Source organism: Girardinichthys multiradiatus, chromosome 12, assembly GCF_021462225.1.
Source record: "Girardinichthys multiradiatus isolate DD_20200921_A chromosome 12, DD_fGirMul_XY1, whole genome shotgun sequence".
NCBI classification, from domain to species: Eukaryota; Metazoa; Chordata; class Actinopteri; order Cyprinodontiformes; family Goodeidae; genus Girardinichthys; species Girardinichthys multiradiatus.
Genome location: NC_061805.1, coordinates 28,368,181 through 28,383,159, shown reverse-complemented (window position 1 = coordinate 28,383,159; position 14,979 = coordinate 28,368,181). Strand labels below are relative to the sequence as shown.

General features: G+C 38.5%; 1 protein-coding gene across 1 annotated transcript in view; it reads left to right on the top strand.

The window, feature by feature from the left end:
- The first annotated feature begins 2,353 nt into the window (after positions 1-2,353).
- rasef (RAS and EF-hand domain containing) overlaps positions 2,354-14,979 on the top strand; it is a 29,480-nt gene continuing 16,854 nt past the window's right edge. The window contains exons 1-4 of the mRNA XM_047381799.1: positions 2,354-2,731; positions 6,633-6,962; positions 13,492-13,638; positions 13,899-13,989. Of these exons, the coding sequence (XP_047237755.1) occupies positions 2,415-2,731; positions 6,633-6,962; positions 13,492-13,638; positions 13,899-13,989 (885 nt within the window). The 5' untranslated portion in view covers positions 2,354-2,414. The remainder of the gene's footprint in view (positions 2,732-6,632; positions 6,963-13,491; positions 13,639-13,898; positions 13,990-14,979) is intronic.

The window sequence follows — 14,979 nt, the reverse complement described above, 5'->3', positions numbered from 1 at the left end:
AAACAATGAATTCAGAGATGTGGCGTGCCCCCCATGCAAGTTGGATGTGTACTGCTGCCTTATAGCCTGTAGATATTATTTTAGAATAGAATAGAATAGAACTTCAGAGAGATTCATTCGCTATAGCATCCACTGAGTTTTAATCAAATTTCCATGCTATCAGTGGTAATAATCAGCTGTAAATAAAGTCTTACTGACTTATTTTTGGCTGGTGAAAAAAGCATATCCATAACTCCAACTATGAAAACAAGGACCAACTGTATGCAGAGACTTTTTTAAGAAAACGGAAAGATCAGCTGCTACTGGTGTGATTTAATGGAAAAATAAACTAGAATATAGATATAAGGGTATTTCCAGATGCTACTGAACAGAAGTAACAAATTACAGCAAAACACTAATTAACCATAAAGTGTTATTACATTGCTGCTCTGTTGCATAAAAACACACACCTTTACTGAGGAAAGCATGAATTTATTAATTTATATATCACAGCCACCGTGTTAAGGGTCACCAAGGGTTGGAGCTCATCCCAGATGTTGAGACCTAAAAAGGCAAAGGGGGAGAATTTGATGGTCTTCTGTGAAATGACCTACTATAAGGGTCCAATAAACTCTCTAACATTCTCATCTGTTTGTGCTTTTTATTTCAGTGGTATTATGATCAATGCAAATCAATGGATGGATGTGCCAAACTTTTCTTCAGCTGAATCAAAACAAAACTGAAATAAGTTTGTTTGGACCAAAGGAAGAGCATTTAAAAGTTAGCACACAGCTTCAGTTAATACAGCTAGAAACCACCAGTCAGGCTTGAAACCTGGGTGTAGTGATGGACTCAGACCTGAACCTTCAGAGACACATAAAGACAGTAACAAGATCGGCCTTCTATCACCTAAAGAACATCTCCAGGATTAAAGGACTAATGTCTCAGCAGGACCTTGAAAAACTAATTCATGCGTTCATCTTTAGTAGAATTGATTACTGCAACGGTGTCTTCACAGGTCTGCCTAAAAAGTCGATCAGAACTAGAACTAAGAAAGTGGAGCACATCACCCCGGTTCTAAAGTCCAAATCTACTCTGCATACCCAGAACCAGAACCAAACATGGAGAAGCAGCTTTTAGTTCTTATGTTCCACTAATCTGGAATAAATTCCCAGAAAACTTTGAAAGTACTAAAACCCTAAGTTGCTTTAAGATTAAAAACTTATTTGTTTAGGGTGGCCTTGGACTGTGCCATCTAAAAATTATTAGTTAAGTTTTCAGTCTAACTTTCCTTTCATTTTCTTATCAATCATGTTATCATTAATTTTCATTATTTATCTTTTTTATTATCATCTTATCACTTTAATCATTAATTTTTATTCTCTTTCATCATTTGTGTTCGTTAATTATTTAATAACCTTTATGCCACTGTAATGTACTTTTCCTATTATGTCTCTTTCTTTTTTCATGTAAAGCAATTTGAATTGTCTTGCTACTGAAATGTGTTATATAAGTAAACTTGCCTTGCCTATTACATTAGGGCTGCATGGTGGAGTAGTTAGTAGCACTGTTGCCTTGCAGCAGGAAGGTCCTGGGTTTGAATCCCAGACTGCGGTCTTTCTGCATAGAGTTTTCATGTTCTCTCTGTAGAAACGGCGGTTCTCTCTGAGTACTCCAGATTCCTTGTACAATACTAAAACATGGCTGTAAGTTAATCGGTCTTAGGTATGAGAGTGTGCGCCTGCATGGTTGAACAAACTGATTATGACACCTTGGAGCTCCATGACCTATAGGACACTGGGTTTTGTGCTAGGCTTACTGACCTCTCTAGATCATTAATAACAATCCTTTGTTTCACCCAAAATGATAAAACTCTAAAACTAAAAATATACTTTTTAATGCATTGTAAGATTTTACTTGCAAGTAATTTAAAGACAGAATTGAACACAGGGAGTAAATGTGGGGACTTGAAAACATGAATCCAAAAGCCTTTAGGAATCCTGATCACAAAGACACTTCAGTTGATAGCAGTGCAGATTCCCTCCATTACTTTTATCTTCCTGAGGGGTTTTTCCTTTTTGATAACAGCCATGGTTTTACAGCATTTGTAACAGTGTCGTAACTTTGCTTTATCAGGACATTTATCATGATAAATAGAAAAAAACAAATAAAAGAAGAGGGCACTAAAGGAGGAGGGGGATATAAAAGTGAGGTAACAGAATGACACAGCACTATCTATGATGAACAGCCATTTTATTAATGGGGCTGTTCTTCATGTTCCCACCTTATGGGTGTCTCCCCATAATCTGCGAGAGTCTTCAAAAATGAAATGCAAGTTTAACTTTGCGACAGTTAAGCTCCAGTAGTCTCTAACAGTTTTTTTTTTTTTTTGGATAAATTTTGGGTTCCAATAACTGTCTTAAACTTAAAGTGTCATGACTATGGCATCAACAAACAAAGGGGCCCATGAGGAGCAAGACCGCCTAAAATCACTTTTCTACACCTATGATGTGGACAACTCAGGACGGATTGAAAAAAATGAATTTTCTGCCATCTGCCAAGAGCTCCATGTCCCTTCTGAGGAGGCAGAGGGCATATTCAGCTGCCTGGATGCTGACGGTGATGGCACAGTTACCTTGGAGGAGTTTCTCAGCGGATTCAACGACAAACATCAGAAGGATAAAACAGAAGAAGACAAAATTTCCTTAGCAGTGGAAGAATCCCTACTTAACAAAGAACAGGTTATGATCAGGTGAGGAAGTATATTTCAGGTTTCTTTGTATATTTCATGCTTTTGCGGGAATTATATTTATTTGAGAGTATAATAGTTATAATCATCAAGAGTTGTGCCAGCTTTCCACTTAACATCAATCTACATGATGGAAGGAGAAACATTTTTCAGATCACAATACTTCATTCATTTTTTTGTACATTACTAGGTATAAATCAACACTGAAGTGACAAAAAATAAAGGTTCACATTAGGTAAAATGGTAAAATGTTAATAATCCGGACTTCTAATAGATGTGGTCTAATAACGGCAGCTGCTGAAAGAGAGATAATTGCAAAACGTGTATTGCTGACATGATATAAAGTCATCCAAGTAAAACTACTTTGGCAATAACACTTACATAACACGAAGACCTTTTTGGGTGGGAAATTTTGTCCTTTTCCAGAAAAAAAACACGATGCTCTTAGTGAGTTTATAACTTTTACCTAATGTCTTGCAAAGAAGCATTCAGTTATCAGTAAATTTTATGCTATACTGCATTTTATCTTGTAACCACACAAAATGGGACACAAGGCTGAACGAGGGCATTTTAAAGCCTTGCATTGTATTGTCTGCTGGTCCAGACAGGTCATATGGGTTTGGGATTGAGATGTCTTCCAAGATGTAATGGAAAGAGTGAAGTGATAGTTTGATGGTACAACAAAATATTTTTATTTAACTTTGTTTTTTAGTGTAAATGTGCAAAGTTTTTACTCTTTCCATAGATGCAAATTACAAGAAAAGATGTTTTAGTTTTTTTCTGCCATTGAGCCGAAAAGTAAATGGTTTGCATCTCATACTTATGCAGTGACCATCTCATTCTTTTAATATTGATATACTGTCTTATAATTCTGATTGAAGTCTTTAATTAGTATCAGTACCTAAACTATTACTTGTATTGCATGGTTGTCTCATAATTATCTCATAAATAGTCAAATTAAGACATTACCTCATAATTATGACTTGAGAAGAATTATTAGTCATAAATAAAAAATACTAATACTACAGGTCCTTCTCAAAATATTAGCATATTGTGATAAAGTTCATTATTTTCCATAATGTCATGATGAAAATTTAACATTCATATATTTTAGATTCATTGCGCACTAACTGAAATATTTCAGGTCTTTTATTGTCTTAATACGGATGATTTTGGCATACAGCTCATGAAAACCCAAAATTCCTATCTCACAAAATTAGCATATTTCATCCGACCAATAAAAGAAAAGTGTTTTTAATACAAAAAACGTCAACCTTCAAATAATCATGTACAGTTATGCACTCAATACTTGGTCGGGAATCCTTTTGCAGAAATGACTGCTTCAATGTGGCGTGGCATGGAGGCAATCAGCCTGTGGCACTGCTGAGGTCTTATGGAGGCCCAGGATGCTTCGATAGCGGCCTTTAGCTCATCCAGAGTGTTGGGTCTTGAGTCTCTCAACGTTCTCTTCACAATATCCCACAGATTCTCTATGGGGTTCAGGTCAGGAGAGTTGGCAGGCCAATTGAGCACAGTGATACCATGGTCAGTAAACCATTTACCAGTGGTTTTGGCACTGTGAGCAGGTGCCAGGTCGTGCTGAAAAATGAAATCTTCATCTCCATAAAGCTTTTCAGCAGATGGAAGCATGAAGTGCTCCAAAATCTCCTGATAGCTAGCTGCATTGACCCTGCCCTTGATAAAACACAGTGGACCAACACCAGAAGCTGACACGGCACCCCAGACCATCACTGACTGTGGGTACTTGACACTGGACTTCTGGCATTTTGGCATTTCCTTCTCCCCAGTCTTCCTCCAGACTCTGGCACCTTGATTTCCGAATGACATGCAGAATTTGCTTTCATCCGAAAAAAGTACTTTGGACCACTGAGCAACAGTCCAGTGCTGCTTCTCTGTAGACCAGGTCAGGCGCTTCTGCCGCTGTTTCTGGTTCAAAAGCGGCTTGACCTGGGGAATGCGGCACCTGTAGCCCATTTCCTGCACACGCCTGTGCACGGTGGCTCTGGATGTTTCTACTCCAGACTCAGTCCACTGCTTCCGCAGGTCCCCCAAGGTCTGGAATCGGCCCTTCTCCACAATCTTCCTCAGGGTCCAGTCACCTCTTCTCGTTGTGCAGCGTTTTCTGCCACACGTTTTCCTTCCCACAGACTTCCCACTGAGGTGCCTTGATACAGCACTCTGGGAACAGCCTATTCGTTCAGAAATTTCTTTCTGTGTCTTACCCTCTTGCTTGAGGGTGTCAATAGTGGCCTTCTGGACAGCAGTCAGGTCGGCAGTCTTACCCATGATTGGGGTTTTGAGTGATGAACCAGGCTGGGAGTTTTAAAGGCCTCAGGAATCTTTTGCAGGTGTTTAGAGTTAACTCGTTGATTCAGATGATTAGGTTCATAGATCGTTTAGAGACCCTTTTAATGAAATGCTAATTTTGTGAGATAGGAATTTTGGGTTTTCATGAGCTGTATGCCAAAATCATCCGTATTAAGACAATAAAAGACCTGAAATATTTCAGTTAGTGTGCAATGAATCTAAAATATATGAATGTTAAATTTTCATCATTACATTATGGAAAATAATTAACTTTATCACAATATGCCAATATTTTGAGAAGGACCTGTATATGTGTCTCATAACTATGACTTTGCTCTCGTTTTGTTATGAGAGGGAATTAGGTATTATCTCATAATAATGAAATAGTATAATATCACATACAATCACATAATCATGGTATTGTTGAGTCATAATTAGTTTTAACACTCATTCCATTAGTATCTAATTAAAATGTCATTATTAGTAAAATAAAAAAATATGTCATATGCTCTTTAGATAACATGAGAAACCATCTCATTACTGAGATAATATCTCCTAATTATGACTTGGCTGTCTCATAAATATGAGATACGCTGTAATTCATGACATAACATCTCACAATATGAAATAGTGATTCATGCTATATTTTAATTTTGAGATAGCCAAGTTTAATTGGTATTAGTATTTTAAAAAATAACTCATAATTAGTACAAAAAATTATCTTTTTTCTCATTCTATCTCATGATTATGAGACAATCAAATCACTATTTGTGTTTGTATTAGTACCTAATTATATCTCAAAAAACATCTTATAATTAGTAAAGAAAGGGAAATATTTAAAATTAAAAGATAATATCTAATAAGTATGAAATAGTATGAGATAATTACTCAATTATAAGTATGAGGTAGTATGATATGATATATGTTATGAGGTACCATGTCATAATTTCAAAAATTATGTTATACTATCCAGCAATTGTGTAAAAAAAATCATATTTTATACATTTAGCTTATGAATAACACCACAATTAGTCAAATTAATGTGCCACAATCATTCCTTATCTCACACTACCTCGTATTTATGTGATAGTCAAGTCATATTTTTCGGACTATCGGTATATCATAAACATCTCATAAGTACAAAACAGTATTTAAAAAGAAATATCTTATATCCCATATTATCTTATTATTAAGAGAAATTAAATAGCTATCTCATAATTGTTAGCCACATTATATTTCATCGGAGTGGCGGAATTGGCTTCCATAAATTGCGTTTGCATTTAACTTGCGACAGTGCAATATCGCAGCTATTTTCCCCTGCGTGAAGTCGACACCTTTATGTCAAGAGGAGAGGGAGGAGCGAGCAAACAGTGTTACAGAGGTACTGAGAGCAGATGCATTACCTGAGTCCAAGATAGCAACTTCTCTGAAAGTTTTCATTTAACACAGCTGGGGTGGCCTTTTGTTTTGCGGTCATCCAGAGGATAAGTCGCTTGCCACTTTGTGTGGATTTCTTGGATTCTCCCTCTCAGTGGTCATCCTAAATTTCCTGAAACTTCCTCCTTTTTCCCTCCAGCCAGCTACAGCCTTCCGCCAAGGATATGAGTGCGGAGGAGAGGGACCGACTGTGCGCCCTCTTTCACGCGTACGACGTCGACAACTCCGGACGCATCGAGAGGAACGAGTTCCTTACGATCTGCGCCGAGCTGCAGGTGTCCGCGGCTGAGGCGGACAGGATATTCCAGCGGCTGGACGTGGACCAAGACGGGACCGTCACCCTGCAGGAGTTCATCCACGGCTTCCATGACCGCTACGGAGAGGAAACGGAGTCCGACGGAGGACCAGTGTCCATCGCCTGGGAGACATTCGAGAAGAGGCTGGGCGAACAGGCCAAGTTTATCCCGAGGTGAGAGAGAGCACACTTGTCCTGGTGGCTACATGCGTTCAAAATATGGAAATGTTCAGTAAGATATGAGTCGATTCAACAGAGAGCGCGGTGTGCGTAAAGGTGATACTGACACTTTATTTCTGCAGGGAACTGCAATATGTTTAATGTTATAAATACTCTAAAACATTAAGTCAATATAAGAAGAAAAGATGGGAAAAAAAGGAATCCATATAATTATTTAAATTAAAGACATTTGCTAAAAGTTTGTTCTAATTCTTTTTCTACTTTCATTGGGTGTTTACAGTGTCACTGTGATCTTAAGGACCAAAACAGGACAAAAACATAGTTTAAATATCATTAAACATGCTGTTGTTTGCAGTAAAATGAGCCATCAAATATATCCAAAACAACAGATCCAAAGGTTTGGGTTATTATAAATATTGCTAACAGGTCAGGAGCAGCCTCAGAGTTTACCCAGGCAGGTTTGAACTGGTATGTAGTTCTTCTGAAACTTAGAGAGCCTATCGATAAATACGTTTGTCTTCCCTTCTTTTACTTTGTCTTGCTGTTTACTGAAAGCGTGTCAATTTCCTTTTTAGTTGTTGGCCAGTAAAACAGATCCTGATTCTCATAGTTAGCTCTATTGAAGCATCGTGTCAGTAGTTTCAGCAAAAAACACTCTTCATGTGTTTGTGTGGAAATTTAATGATGTGATTCTGACATACAGCTTGAACCATTAGAACCATGAGAAATCCACAATACCACTTATCACTAACTTTAAGTGGGTAGACAGACTGGAAGGCTCTGTCCCCCTTGGTTTTCAGTCTGGTGCGTGGAACAACTAGAAAATGTTGACCCTCAGAAAGAAGACAGCAAGCAGCAGATGAGATAAGTAAACTGGGGCCTGGCTGTTAGTACTCTGTATATTAGTGTGAGAATTTTAAAATGAAACCCAAAATCTATTGGTAGCTAATGTAGAGAGTATAAAATGGGGTTAATGTGAGCTTGCTTGCTGCAGTGTGTAAGTAATCTGGCTGCAGCATTTTGTATGGCTTGGAGACGTAAAAGGAGTGTTTTATCTAAACCAGTAAATAGAGCATTACAATAATCTAAATGCGATGACACCATTACATGGATTATTCTTTCCATTTCAGCTTAAGAGGCCATATGTTGCAATTTAGAAATGTTCCTTTAATGAAAGAAACAGAATTGAGACAGTGTCAAAGCCCAGACAGGAGTCAAATAGTACACAGCGATTTTGAATGCTGGAGTTAGATAAAAACAAGCAAGAGCCTGACTGATTATTGTCTGTAGTTCTGGAGGAGCAATAATCATGGTTTCCGGCGTTTTGTTGTTTAAAACAGGGTAGTTACTGGTAAGCCAATCACTAATCTGAGATAAACAGTGGACTAGGGTGGACAATGTATTCAGAATCAGAATCAGCTTTATTGCCAAGTTTGTACATACAAACAAGGAATTTGACTCTGGTACACTTTGCTCTTTGGTTTTGTTTTTGCATTACGGAATATACATATTTACAATGTACAATATACACATATATAAATAAAAAGGTGCATTTGCAACATCTGTATGCTGTTGTTCTGTACTTTATTGAATGTTCAACAGAGAAACAGCCAGGGAGAAGAAACTGTCTCTGTGGCGGCTGGTTTTAGCGAACAGTGCTCTGTAGCGGCGGCCTGAAGGTAAAGCTCTGAACAGTTTATGTGCAGGTTGTGTGGGGTCTGCAGAGATTTTAGCAGCTCTTTTCCTGACCCCAGACCTGTATAAGTCCTGGATGGAGGGAAGGTCAGCCCTGATTATTCTCTCTGCATTCCTGATTATTCGTTGCACTCTGCACCTGTCCTGTTTTGTGGATGAGCCAAACCACATGAAGACAGGACAGATTGAATGATGGCAGTGTAGAAGATGACCAGCAGCTCCTGTGGAAGGTGTCTTGAGTGGGTTCAGTTCAAGGTAGTTCTGACCGCACCAGTGTACCAGCCGATCCACCTCCTGTCTGTATGCAGACTCATCACCGTCCTGGATCAGTCCAATGACAGTGGTGTCGTCTGCAAACTTAAGGAGTTTCACGGACGAGTCCGATGAGGTGCAGTCATTTGTGTACAGAGAGAAGAAGAGTGGGGATAGAACACACCCCTGGGGGACACCAGTACTTATTGATCTGGTTCGGGAGAAGATGCTCCCCAGTCTCACCTGCTGCTGTCGGTCCGTCAGGAAGCTGTTGATCCAATGACAGGTGGAGGCTGGGACGTTGAGCTGGGTGAGCTTCTGGTGGAGGATGTCTGGTATGATGGTGTTGAAGGCTGAGTTGAAGTCTACAAACAGGATCCTGGCGTACGTCCCTGGGTGGTTGAGGTGTTGCAGGATGAAGTGTAGACCTAAGTTAACAGCATCATCTGCCGACCTGTTTGCTCGGTTAGCAAATTGCAGGGGGTCCAGCAGGGGGCCTGCAATGTCTTTCAGGTGCTTCAACACCAGCCGCTCAAAGGATTTCATGACCACAGACGTCAGGGCTACAGGCCTGTAGTCATTTAATCCTAGGATGGTGGGTTTCTTGGCAACCGGGATGATGGTGGATCGTTTGAGGCAAGAGGGGACCTCACATTTCTCCAGTGATTTGTTGAAGATCCTTGTGAAGATCGGAGCAAGTTGATTTGCACAGGCTTTCAGGCATGATGGGGAGACGTTATCAGGTCCTCCTGCTTTCTTTGTTTTCTTGCGCTGAAAGAGCCTATTTACATCTTCCTCGGAGATCTTTAGTGCAGGCAGAGGATCTGAAGGTAGGGGGTTGGTTACTTTATGGGAGGAATTTGTTCCTGAATGGGATGTGGAGGAGATGGTTTGAGGTGTGAATGGCTTCTTGTCATGTCTGCAGTAGAAGCCATTCAGACGGTTGGCCAGGAGACGACTCTGTTCAGGAAGGGTGGGGGGGCTCCTATAAGCAGTCAGGTTTCTCAGACTGGTCCATACAGCTGAAGTGTCACCAGTAGAACGGCTGTTCTTAAGCTTCTCACTATAACTTCTACTGTAAACCTCATTCAGCTAATGAGGTTTAAAATACTTGTATAGTGTTGAATGTCATCTGCATAAAAGCGATAAGACATGTCATTGAAAGACTGAATGATGGCAGGTAAGGGAAGCATATAAAAAGCAAATGACAATGGACCCATAACCGACCCCTGTGGAACCCCACAAGTTAGAGAGGTGATCTTAGAAGTGAATTTGTTTGCCATGACAGAAAAGATTATGTGTTTGAAACCTGGTTGGCACCTTTCTGCATGGAATTTGCATGTTCATGCGTAGGTTATCTTTGGGTATTACAGCTTTCTTCCTCAGTCCAGAAATATTTATTCAAAATCAAATTAAGTAAGTGGGTCCATTCCTCCGGACAGAACTGGTCTAAATGACTTAGATTTTTAGGCCCCCTTCTGCTTTGTGATGACCACTACAAAACTTTGTTGTCATTAAGCCACTTTGAAACTGATTTGGTAATTTGCTTAGTGTCATAAACCATTGGGAATTTGAGCCCAAGCTTTACCTTCCTGGTTGAAATGTTGCCTCAATATTTCCAGATAATGTTGTTTCTTCATGATGCTAATTATTTTGTGAAGTGCACCAGTCGCTCCTGCAGCAAAACAACCACACAACATGATGCTGTCACCCTTATGCTTCACAGTTGTGATTGTGTTCTAAGGCTCGCAAGCTTCCTGCTTTTTAAATCAAATCTCACTATGATCATTAAGGCTAAACAGTTCAACCCTACTTTAATCAGGCTAGAAAACATGTTTCCGATATTAAGGTCTAAACCTGATATAACATATTTAAAGCTAAAGAAGGAATGCCAACATAAAAACTGTATTTTTTGAATAATGTTTCTGCGCATGTGTCTGTGTGTGGCCTTGGGCCTTGCATGGGACTGATCCTCGCGCTGCTGCACTGTGGCATCAGGACATCGATTGTCACAGTGGTGCTATCTGCAAAAAGGACTCACTTATTTTCAAGCTCTCACTGTCTCTGCTCCATCAGTCAGCTGAAAGACAACAATTTGAAAAAATTAGCTCATAGCTCAATTTTTGTCTAAAAATTGAGAGCAAAAAAATTGTCATTTGCCAACTGAGGATTTTATTTTTGTTAAAGTTGGGTATTCAGAAGATCTTTTGATGTAATTTTATGTTGTCAAACCCACTGAAAACAGTCATACGTTAAGGTTTAAATGATTAAAGAAAGCTTAGGGGATGCTTTTTAAACTGCATGCTTTATTCCAGATTGATAAATTTAATTAAATTCAAAAAATGCAATTGAATTTAAAAATACTTTATTAATCCCAAAGGGAAATGAAATGTTATTGTAGCTCATATTATACAGGTTTCCTTAAAGAGTCATTGTAGATGCTGATGGGTGCGGGCAGGAGGGATCTCCTATTGCAGTCTGTCTTACAGTAGATCTGAAGAAGCCTCTGACTGAAGACATTCTTAGGATTTCTTATTTTTTTTAAATAGATAAAATTCCCCTTCTACATTCATTTGAGTTGAATTTATAATCAGCCTTAATTTTCATGAAATGCTGTTTACAAAGTTAAAGTGTCAAGTACATGCAGTACTTTGTATGTTTGGTTTTACTCCACAAAGAGCACATTGCTTATAGACCAGAAAGTGTGGTCTAATGTAATGGCGTTACAATTTTATTTTTCCTTTAAATTTGGGACTCCAGGTGAACTCCAGCTTTGATGTTAAAAAATCCATCCTGGTAACACCATCTATTTGTCCCTGTTTACACCTGACCTTTGCACATATGATCCTGGATTTACATTTATTTGTGTATATTCTGTACTGACGCTGCAGAAAGATGTGTGTCACTGGAAGCTATTATCATCTCTTTACGTAGCATTGTCTATATGCACAGGATTATATCCAGTCATCCTCTTCACTAGACAAACACAGTCTGTGCACTCAGAGATTCTACCTTTACCTTCCTGCTGAGACACAGAACAGTTTATCTTGCTATATGTCTCTAAAACCACATACAACTGATATATGTGATTAAACTATAAATATTTAGGTGACAGACTATTGCAGAGGTTATTACTACAAATTTCATGATGTTGTGAGTAGCAGTCAATCAGCATAATTAAAGGTTAATTTGTTTGGGTAAAAGCTGCTAGAAAAAAAGGCCTAGAAACAGTGGACATTCCTTATTCTCAACATTTCTTTCCAAAGCAGATTTGGCTTAACAGCAAAAAGGGGTTAAATTCTATAGTTTAATCCCAATTTTCAGAACTTAAAGTTTATTATCCAGATGTGAAGGGTATGGGGGTCTTTTTTGCTGTATAACAAACAACAAAATCAATGAAGTTGAAAATAATTGAAAAGTTCAGTTATTTTTAGTGAGTGAGACATGGTATATATATTAATTACACACAAAGTGATTAAAAACATTGTTTCTGTTGTTAATTATAATGATGAAAACTTTACATTTAAGACTAGAGAATTACATCTGACCATTAAAACACAATTTAGTTCAGAAATGAAGGTTTAATGAAAAGAATATTTAATACTTCTTGAAAGTTATTTTTAAGGGTACTTTTAATCTGATAAACAAGCTCCATTGGAATGTGCATTCTATTTTATAGAATATGATTGTATTTTTAAAATTCAAACTACACAGTCATTTCTGTGTATTAAGGATACATAGTTTTAATTATGTCCAGAAAAGTAGCTGAGGACAGTTTTATTAATTTTATTTTATTAATTTCCATTTCTGGTAAAGAAATATGTTAAAAAGCTTGAAAGAGAGTGAGCAAAGGCTGTCGAAAGCTGCTGAATAATGATGACATTAAAAAGAAAGCTAGTAAAGTCCAAAGTCCAATGTGAGTTCATAAGATGAAGCTTGAAGACCAAATAAACCAGCACCCTACATAGACTTAGGAATTTAAAAGCGTTTCTTGGCCAAACCTGTCTGCATGTACTTTGTCACAGTGGAGAAGGAACACTTCTAACTAAATAAAATACCAAATGTGGCAGTATTCAATTCAAGCTTAAAACTTCTGTTCTGGTTAAGATGATCATTATTATTCTGATGAGCACAGGAGCTTGTCAACAGCAATTTCATCTCAAGTGAATGGAAGAAGCCAAAAGTCTCACTATTTTACATACAGTATAATATGTGGTTTACTTGTGAGGGCTTATCTGTCTATCAAACTGCTCAGAGTCTGACCACAATCAGTTTCCCCATGACAACATGCAGTTTCATAATGCTATCTAGGGACTTCAATAGTAAAAACCACTAAAAATGTGATATTTTCTCTCCTGAGAAACTGACAAACGTTTATACTTTGCCTTCTGAGAGTATTTTTTCTATTTCTAAAACTAGAACCATAAAGTATCAAAAAATAGGGCTATAAGGATGAAAACTTAAAAGTTTATGGTCAAATGTTGTTTTATTCCAGATTAGCAAAATATTTAATCTGTCTCATGGCAAAACAGTGACAGCCACATTAAAAAAGACTGGTGTCCTGGTTTTCTTTCAGACACGAACAGGCAGCGACGTTATACCAGAACATCAGCCTGACTGAGCCCAGACTGATTCCTCAGTTTGAGAAAGTCATCATTAACTTTACTAAAGAGATCAAGCAGCAGAACTCAGAGATGGAGAACCTGGCTCTTGCCATAAAGAGGTGAGCAAAACCAACACACAGCAAAGTTAAATTGTGGGGTTTTCATCTGTCATTCAAGCCCTATGGGATTTTTAGTGTCAAATAGCAATGTTAAGACCAAAATGACTGAATGTTATTTTAAACATCTGTATTTGACAATACTGACAAAGATGTAGTAACGCATCTTGATATTAGTTAAATTTGAATACATGTTGTTGCCTTTGAGTACTGTGATGAAGCCCATAACGGTTGTGAATTATAGCAAGCTGATCCTTTTTCAGAGCACAGGACCAAGCATCAATGCAGCTCAGTGAGATGGAGGAAGAGATGGACCAACGAATTCAGGCTGCAGAGAGAAAAACACATGAGCAGGTGGGGCACAGCTTCAATTACATACAGTACAGACCAAAAGTTTGGACACACCTTCTCATTCAAAGAGTTGTCTTTATTTTCATGACTATGAATATTGTAGCTTCACACTGAAGGCATCAAAACTATGAATTAACACATGTGGAATTATATACTGAACAACAAAGTGTGAAACAACTGAAAATATGTCTTATATTCTAGGTTCTTCAAAGTAGCCACCTTTTGCTTTGATTACTGCTCCACACACTCTTGGCATTCTGTTGATGAGCTTCAAGAGGTAGTCACATGAAATGGTTTTCACTTCACAGGTGTGCCCTGTCAGGTTTAATAAGTGGGATTTCAAGCCTTATAAATGGGGTTGGGACCATCAGTTGTGTTGTGCAGAAGGTGGATACAGTACACAGCTGATAGTCCTACTGAATAGACTGTTAGACTGTTGTATTATGGCAAGAAAAAAGCAGCTAAGTAAAGAAAAACGAGTGGCCATCATTACTTTAAGAAATGAAGGTCAGTCAGTCCGAACAATTGGGAAAACTTTGAAAGTGTCCCCAAGTCCAGTTGCAAAAACCATCAAGCGCTACAAAGAAACTGGCTCACATGAGGACCGCCCCAGGAAAGGAAGACCAAGAGTAATCTCTGCTGCAGACGATAAGTTCATCCGAGTCACCAACCTCAGAAATCGCAGGTTAACAGCAGCTCAGATTAGAGAACAGGTCAATGCCACACAGAGTTCTAGCAGCAGACACATCTCTAGAACAACTGTTAAGAGGAGACTGTGTGAATCAGGCCTTCATTGTAAAATAGCTGCTAGGAAACCACTGCTGAGGACAGGCAACAAGCAGAAGAGACTTGTTTGGGCTAAAGAACACAAGGAATGGACATTAGACCAGTGGAAATCTGTGCTTTGGTCTGATGAGTCCAAGTTTGAGATCTTTGGTTCCAACCAACGTGTCTTTGTGCGGCGCAGAAAAGGTGAACGGATGGACTCTACAT